Here is an 8553-nt window from a genome sequence, read left to right on the forward strand (position 1 = left end):
AGGAGAGAAATATAACAGGAAGCAGTTCTGCATAGTTTTTTCATTGTTAGTCCATTGAGAAATGGATAATATGAAGAGGAAAATCATCAATTTAATCGTACATTTATTAAATGTCTGTTATAAGCTAGGTTCGATGCCAGGCAATGGAGCTACAAACATTTAAAAAACCGGAGTGCTGAAGGTCCATGGAACACAAGAAGCTAAACTTTCTCTTGTTTCTTGCCCAACTTGCTGTTTTCTATATAACCGCAGGGGTACAGAACTTCAACAGCGCGGCTTCTTATAGAAAATAGCGGTGATGGTAAAAGTATCGGGCAAACTAAGGCAGAAGATAATATAAATAAACAGTTGAACAAGTGAACACCTACTGTCCGCCAGGCGCAGAAGGGTAAAGGGGAAGTCTGCAGAGTCGTCTGGAGACCTTTTATGAGCAAAGCTCGGGGTATATATTCTCTAAGTGATAAGAAGTTGAGACCAAGCAGCATCAGGAGTCAAATAAAATCCAAAGGAAGCCTTACTTTGGGGGAGGGTTGCAAAAGGAGGATGGCGAAGCGTGGGAGCAACGAGGGTAGATTTAGACTGGCTCCCGCCAGTCCCGGGGGAGGTTGCGAATGGGGCAGTTCTGAACCTGGGGGTGGGAGGGGCTCGATGAATTTTGTAACCTCCGGGCCTGGAACCACGAGGCTCGTTTCCTCGGGGGCATCAGGACTATGAGATGCCCAAAGGCGCCAGCCTATGGGCGCCGAGATGAGATTCTCGCCAGCCTTCCGAGAGGCCCACTCTCTCGGCAGATTTCCCTTCTTTGCTCTTGCACCATCACTTACCTCCTTGGCCCTCCCTCAGCACTCCTTGGTTTTTCCTTCCTACCTCCCTCCCGTTCCAATTCTTCTCTAGACAGGACCGGGCAAAAAAAGCAGCAGCTCCTTCAGCAACAGAGCCAGCCGCCAGTGCCCGCCAACAGCAAGCGCTGACTGGCAGCCGCCATCTTGGGGGCGGAGCGAAAGAGAGGCGGAGCGAACTGGAAGCTACCACTTTTTCCCTAGGGAAAGAGAGGCACAGCGGGGGACACAAGGAGTAAATTGACATAACCTGAGGAAATTCTACATAAGCCACACTTGTGAACTAGCCTCCGAATCTGAAATCTATTAGGAGGTCTAGGATAAACAGGAAAAAGAGGGAAAACGTGACTTTTCAGCTCCCACCGCTCTTCCCCCGGCATTGCGAATGGTGGCGTCCCGCAGGATGTGACGGCGCCAGAGGCCTAGGCTGGAGTCCTCGGAGGGAGCTGCTGCCCTTGTCAGAGCTTTTACCGTCCAGGATCCCATCCTGCAGGTGAGTGGATGATTAGGGAGCGGTACAGACAGTCGGAAAGGTCCTGAGTGTGGGCTTCAGTTTCTTTCATAGAGGTTCATACTCGCTCCCTGGAGGACGGGGGGTGGGATTGGGGGGTCTCCAGGAGGACGGAGGACGCATCTGGCTTCTTAGTCTGTCTGCGGGCCTACGCATTTTGATGGCTGCTCCGCGGTCAACCCTGGAGATGAGAACTTCTCAGCGAAGTAATCTAGTGGTGTTTAGGAATGACCGTGACCTCTGTGAGGACAGGAGCTTTGCGCTTTTCTTGATAGCGGCTTCTTCTGATGGCAACAAAAAGGCATTTTTGGTCAGTTAGTAAACATTTATCAGGCGTCTAATGCATGCCAGGCACTGTGCTAAACTCTTGGAAAATTGGTATATGGGGAGTGAATTCCTGTGCTGCACACTTCGTAGATTACAGGCTAAGGTAGTATCTTAAGACAGGTGACGATTTCCGTTTAAGCCCTCTCTACATCACAGATTTTGGTGCAACCACAAAATTAAAGTCAATTTTGCCAATATTTTATGATCATTTACTAATGTGAAAAAAGTTGGTTGGTCTTTTTGTTTTTAGCTCATAGGCACAATACCTTTCTGGTCTGTCGGAAATTGCATTCCCAAATATACTAATAACTTGTAGCATTCACATATTTAAAAAACTGAATAGAATACAAATTTAAAGTCAGTACAGGTGACAGCCTAGTGCACTGACCTGGAAATAGAAAACTATTCAGTATGAGGCTCTGCTGTAAAGTAACTTCTCTGAGCCTCAGTTTTTGATTTAATAAGAAAGAAAGAAAAAACCTTGACGTTTATATAGGTGGCACAGTGGATGAGAACACTGGACTTGGCGGTCAGGAAGACCTTTTCTCAGAGACTTAGAGACTCAGGTAGCTCAGTGGTTTGAGCATGTGGCCTAGAGATGGAGGCTTTGGGTTCAAATGTGTTCTTGGACACTTACTAGCTTTTGTGATCCAGGAAAGTCTCTTATCCCCCTATGTCTAGCCCTTATCGGCCATCTACCTTGGAACCAATCCACAGTATTGATTCTAAAACCTAAAGTAAGGGTTTAAAAGAGTCTCAGACACTTAATACTTGTGTGAACAAGGGAATGTCATTTAAACCATGCTTGTTTCCTCATTGATTAGCCAATCAATACGTATTCATTAATTTACTATTACATGCGGGACACTGTGCTAAGTGCTGGAGTTACAAAAAAAAAAAAGGCAAAAGACTGACATTTCTTAAAGAGCTCACATTCTTAATGGGAGAGATAACAGGAAAATCATAACAATATACAAAAGATATGCATACATATTATATAAAGGAATGATAAATTGGAGATGATCAGTGGAGGGTAGGCACTAACATTAAGGCGTAAGAAGTAAAGGCTTCTTTGTAGGAAATGGGATTTTAGCTGGATATGAGGGAGGGTAGTCCAGACACGGGGGAAACCGGGAATGTCAAGTATGGAGATGATTTCTCTTCTTTGAGGAATAGCAAGGAAGCCAGTGTTACTGATAACAGAGTGCATGGAGAGTTGGAAAGTGTAAGAAGACTGGAAATGTAGGCAAGGACAAAGTTTTTCTAATGCCAACACAATTTTGCATTTGATCCTGGAAGTAAAAGGAAACAACTGGAGTTTATTGAATGAAGGGTTGACTTAGTCAGATTTGTACCTTAGGAATTTGACAGCTTGAGTGGAAGATGGTCTGAAGTAGGAAGATTGAGGCAGGGAAACCAAACAGAATGTTATTAGAGATAATAAATAGCACCTTTCTCCCCTTTACTGCCAGATTTGTAGAAAGAATAATCCCAGGATTTATTGCTTCACCACACAGTCACTCAAACCCTAGAGATGATGTTTGTAGTAGCAGAATGAAGATTTTCACTCAGGTTTTCTTATTCCAAATCCATTATTCCATTCATCATCATACATTGTTTTTTGCATATTCCTTTTTTAGCCATTGTATATAATTAAGCATAATTTGGTTTCTTTAAAAAATTTAAAACTCAATAATTAGTTTTTGAACTGTTCGTTTATTTAGGGGATAGGTCTGCTAGTCAGAGTAAAATGGAAAGATTACCGCATAGTCGGAGTATCTGGATTCATGTCCTATCTCTGTCAATATCTGGGCAACCTTGAGCAAGTCACTTGAACTTTCTGGTTCTCAGTTTCCTTATTTATAAAATGAAGGTGTTGCACAAGAAGTCCTCTTTTAGCTCCAAATCTGATCTTTCTCTCAAGTCCTTTACAATGAAATATGAACCTATGAAATATGAATTTAGGGCCTAATTTGTGAAGCGGCTTTTGCCTTAACTTGAAAAACTTTCCTGAAAAAACTGCAGATTTAAAATTGCTAGGAATACTTTCATTCTAGCATCACCATTGTTGTGGATATTGAAAATACCTATTTTGACTTTAGTACTACCATTAACACCTTTTCTAAGATCTTAAAATCAACTAGTCTCCCTGCTAATGAGATTTTTGCTGTTGTTGTTGTTATTGTTGTTGAATATATGCTTTTCTTCTCAATAGCCAGTTAATAATATTTGATAGATTTACCAAGAAGTTTCTGTTTCAGTAGGTATATAGATATATAAAAAAAGATATATAAAATATATATATATGTATATATATATAAGAAATTACTTACAAAACTTTAAAAAGAATTCTAAATGAATTTTATGAAGTGGATTAATTTGCCAGTAATACCTTCCATTTTGAAGATAGGGAAATGGAAAAAAAAATACACCAAAGATCTTGATCTTAACTTATGCATCAGTGGGGAAACGGGAAACAGATCTCAAGAAACTAATTCCCAGACAGTTGCATTGTTGGTGGGACTAAAAATGGTTACATTCATTCTGGAAAACAGTGGAGAGATATGCAAATAAAATCTGTAAAATATTCATATCCTTTGACTCAGAGATTTCTACTGCTAGGCACATATCCTCAAAAACACAGCAAATAAAAAAAAGAGCAGCACCCTAGATGCTTAAATATTTATTGTTAACCTGGAAAACACATGGAACTACTAAAGTAGTCAGAAAAACTTTGTCTTCAATCAGGAAAGAGATAGTGTTCAATATTTGGCTGCCACACAGTCAAGTGCCTAAAAAAACACACACAAAGCCATGGGATCTGGGACTCTGGGAACAGTATCTCTGTGAGAATTCACCCTGTGAGATGATTTTCCCAAGAGTGACAGAATTTGGGGGTCTTTTATACCCTCTGGGGAACTTGGTACAGCAAACATGCATAGGTAGGCTGCAAAGAGGCTGCAGCCAGCAGCTTGGGTCTCAGGGAGTTATCAACTACAATGAATACAAAAGGAAAGGGTCAAACCTAGAGCTGGGATTCCTGAGAGAGAACTCTTAATACAATGGGAGAACCTACTAAGACAAATAAGTGTACTCAATATTTCACTTTGTCTACTAGTCCCACCCAAACTGGGGTCACCAAATACTTTAAGGTCTATTGTTCCGTCCAAAACTGGTGTGCCCTGACTTCCTGAGTGTGACTTCTCTGAGGGCAGGGGCAAATTTGAAACTTGCAGAAAACCCAGTTGACATTATCAAAGTACTTTTGTAGTAGAAAGAACTGGGAAAAAGTGGATGTTCATTGATTGGGGAATGACTGAACAAATTGTAGTCGAATGTCAGGAAATACTACTGTGCTCTTAAAAAAATGAAAAGCATGATTAATACAAAGAAGCATAGAGTTACATGAACAGTGAATTAAGCAGAGTCAAGAGAACAATATTTACGACTAGAAATATGTATATGGAAATGACCACCACAAAACAATTAAAATGGATTACTAAAAAAAAAAAAAAAGACTAAGATCCTTGTGATTAGGAACTTTTCATTTACTATGTTTGTAACACTAGTAGCTAGCACAGCGCCTGCAATATAATATGCATTTAATAAATGTTTTTAAGTTATTTTTTTAAAGTTTATCTCCATCCTTTATCTCCATCATATGAATTTTAGACACTTTATCATATTATGTTGAGGAGTTTGTATTCCTGTCAGGGCAATTAATGAGGCTCAAAGAATTTTAATAAGTTAATGGTTTAAAGGGAATATCAATATTCATTTGTATTCCTTCCCTTCCACTAAATACTTCCTGTTTTAAGTGAGGCTTTAGAGAGTTCTCAAAAACAGTTTGTGTTCAAATGTCTCTTGTCTCATTATGCCTTTTTCTTCAACTCTCTTATCCTCCCTCCGCCCCCCCACCCCCCCTTTTTAAAGCAGTCGTGATGAATTTCATTCAGGCTGTGCGTGACCACTGGGTTCATATACTGGTACCAATGGGATTTGTCGTTGGCTATTATCTAGACAAGAAGAGTGATGAAAAACTAACTGCTTTCCGGAATAAGAGCTTGTTATTTAAAAGGTTAGTTTATATATGTTTTCTAAAACTTTAGTTAACTGATTTATTATTTTTTACAATTCTGAGTTAGCCAACAGTGTTCTCCAGTCAACATAAGATAAATAGAAGTTATTACATCTTTTAGAATCTTATTAAAATGCTATCACAACAAACTTGGTAAGGCATATCAACAGGAAAGGGACAAGAATCCTTATTGTTTATATTTTGTTCAGAAGTGATTTTCTCTCTTTCCAGTTTTGCCTTTTTTTTTTTAACGTCATCTCTCAGTGACCTGGAGGTCAAATATCACCAAGTAAATTCAGGTATAGATGATCCTCTGAAGAGGAAGTTAAAGAACCAAAGAACCAATAAGATAGGAAACTGATTCCACAGGCACTGTTCCCCTTTGTGGCCCAGGAAAATTAAGAAACTATGATTGGTTCCTGAGATGTGACCTGTGAGAGTTAGTAGGTGGAGGAAAAGGCTTATAAATTCAGACCAGGAGCTAGTCTTAGTCTTTGATCTACTCCTGAAGGAACAGAGTGGACCCTTGCTGGATTGTAGCTAGAGGCCCATAAATGGCACCAATAGATTAGAAAGGTTAAGTAAGTACCTCTCTACCTCTCTCCTACTTTTTCCTCTCTTTACTACTACTTTTGATTTAATAAAGTTATTAAGCTACAAACAGCCTCATAACTTTACATATTACAGTTTCTAAAAGTTCATTTAGTATTAAGATATTTGGAATTTGGAACAGTTTCCAATAAGAATATTTTTGTTTGAATTTTTCCAGAATTCTAGACAAATTTACTTTGCAACATACTTCAGAGATCTATGACTTCTTCCAGGGATGCATCTCAAAACAATATTGGTGTGGCTGAAAAATTCATCACCATATTGTCAACTAGTGATGAGTCTTAGATGAACTTCATACTGAAAGCCCTTCTGGTCTTGTAGTACCCAAAGTCACTTTCACATCATGATAAAGCATGAGTAGACTACTTAAACAACAGCAATAACAATGTTTTTTAAGCATTTTTTATTTTTCAAATCACTGAAAAGAGGTTTTAGTGAGCATCAGCTGCATGGGCTAGAAGGAAGTGGTAGGGAAGTTGTTGTAGGTTCTAACCTTTACAGTTCTAACCATGAGAGTTCTTCTGATAGGTTATTAACAAGGAAAGGTTCCAGCAGCAATCTGCTAATATTTACTTGTGTTTTACAAGTCAAATATTCATAAATAAAGAACTGCCTATATTTTGTGTACATCTGGTTCCTGAACCTCAGGAAATATATAATGGAGCTGGTGAAAGTCCAGAGAAGCACACTTAAAAGGATCAAGGTGATAGAGCTTCCATACAAAGTTAAACTAAGAAAGGAATTGAGACTTTTTAGTCTCGGGGTCATGGACAAATGAATATAACTGAAAACAACTGACAGATAAGGATGAAATGCATATATTCCTGAATACTAAAACTGTATAAAAAATGTCAAATGATAACTTAGACTTACACAGCATTTTACTTGTTAAGTTTCTTAAGGATGAAAGAAATAGTTTGAGGGTACTGAGAGGTAATATGAGCTGGCATGATGAATACAAACTTAATAGAAATTATTACCCAAGAGGTGGGCTTCCCCAGTATGGGATTGAGGAGCAAGAATAAGAATGAAAAATAAAGACAAATGTCTAATTCAACTATACTTTTCCCCCTTCCAGAACTCTGCTACTTTCAGGTAGGAGATTGCACATCATTTACATTGATAGTTTTAATTGAGATGGTATCATAAAAACAAAGGTTACTGTATTTTAAATGTTATAAAATCATAAGATCACAGTTTAGCACTGGAGGACTCTTAGAGGTCTTCTAGTCCAATCCTCTTGTTTTGCAGAAGAAGAAATTGAGGCCCACATTAGTTTTGGAGCTTGGTAGGACTCACATAAGGTCTAGCAAGCATAATAGTCAGGATTTGAACTAGGTCCTCTAACTACAAATGGATTTCTCTTTCTGTTACACAAAGTACCTCATAATAAAATAGTCAAATTAACAAAAAATAGTAAATTAATCTTCCTTTAACTTCCTCTTTTATCCTCATAAAAATGGTTTCTTAAATGTTTTCCTTTTACCTCTTTTTCCTTCTACCCAGGAGTCTGAAACCCAATGAAGAAGTTACCTGGAAATAAAGGCTTTGGCTGAGTTGAGAAATTTTCATCTTGAATAAAAATATTTTATGAAATAAATGGAAAGTGCCTTCATTGTTTTTACTTAGGAAATTGTGTTGTCCAGATTATGATGAGCTCTTATTTAAAACCAAGGGAGTAGAAAGCCACTGAAAAAAATTATTCATTTATTCGTTCATAATTTTTCTGTATCTATGGAACACTCCAGAAGGCATAGAACTTGATTTGCACTTGGTATTTAACTTCCTTTTGTTTTTGAAAATATTTAAATCCTATTGACAAATTTTTATTAAAATTTCCATCTTAAAACAAAATACTTAACTTCAAAAGAAATAGCAAAACCACACAATTAATCCTGTAAAAGAAAAGAAAAGAAAAATGAACCTATTTGGCAAAAAAAAAAAATTGTCATCATTGTATGGTTTTAACTTAAAAACAGGAGAAGATGGAGAATTTTTCATCAACTCTAATATAAATATGGAATGATGAATAATGTTTTTTAAAGTGTGCAACCAAATAATGGAAAACTAATACTGGAAACAAAATACATAGGAAAAGAAAGCTCCTGAAATTAGGATGTAAATTCCCTATCATGGTATATTTTCTCCAAATATACTACTAAATACCAGAGCATATGAAATCTAAC

At 37.9% G+C, this 8553-nt stretch overlaps 1 protein-coding gene across 2 annotated transcripts; it reads left to right on the forward strand.

The window, feature by feature from the left end:
* The first annotated feature begins 1226 nt into the window (after positions 1 to 1226).
* Positions 1227 to 7967, forward strand: NDUFB1 (NADH:ubiquinone oxidoreductase subunit B1). Of its 2 annotated transcripts, none has more exons than XM_044662147.1 (3): positions 1227 to 1332; positions 5611 to 5755; positions 7874 to 7967. In XM_044662147.1, exons 2-3 carry the CDS (start codon positions 5619 to 5621, stop codon positions 7908 to 7910), a joined length of 174 nt encoding a protein of 57 aa, XP_044518082.1. In that variant the 5' UTR covers positions 1227 to 1332; positions 5611 to 5618; the 3' UTR covers positions 7911 to 7967. The 2 variants fall into 2 exon arrangements, with proteins under 2 accessions (XP_044518082.1, XP_044518081.1); XM_044662146.1 differs by having other exon boundaries at positions 1230 to 1332; positions 5614 to 5755.
* Positions 7968 to 8553: the final 586 nt, after the last annotated feature.

Source organism: Gracilinanus agilis, chromosome 2 (genome assembly GCF_016433145.1).
Source record: "Gracilinanus agilis isolate LMUSP501 chromosome 2, AgileGrace, whole genome shotgun sequence".
NCBI classification, from domain to species: Eukaryota; Metazoa; Chordata; class Mammalia; order Didelphimorphia; family Didelphidae; genus Gracilinanus; species Gracilinanus agilis.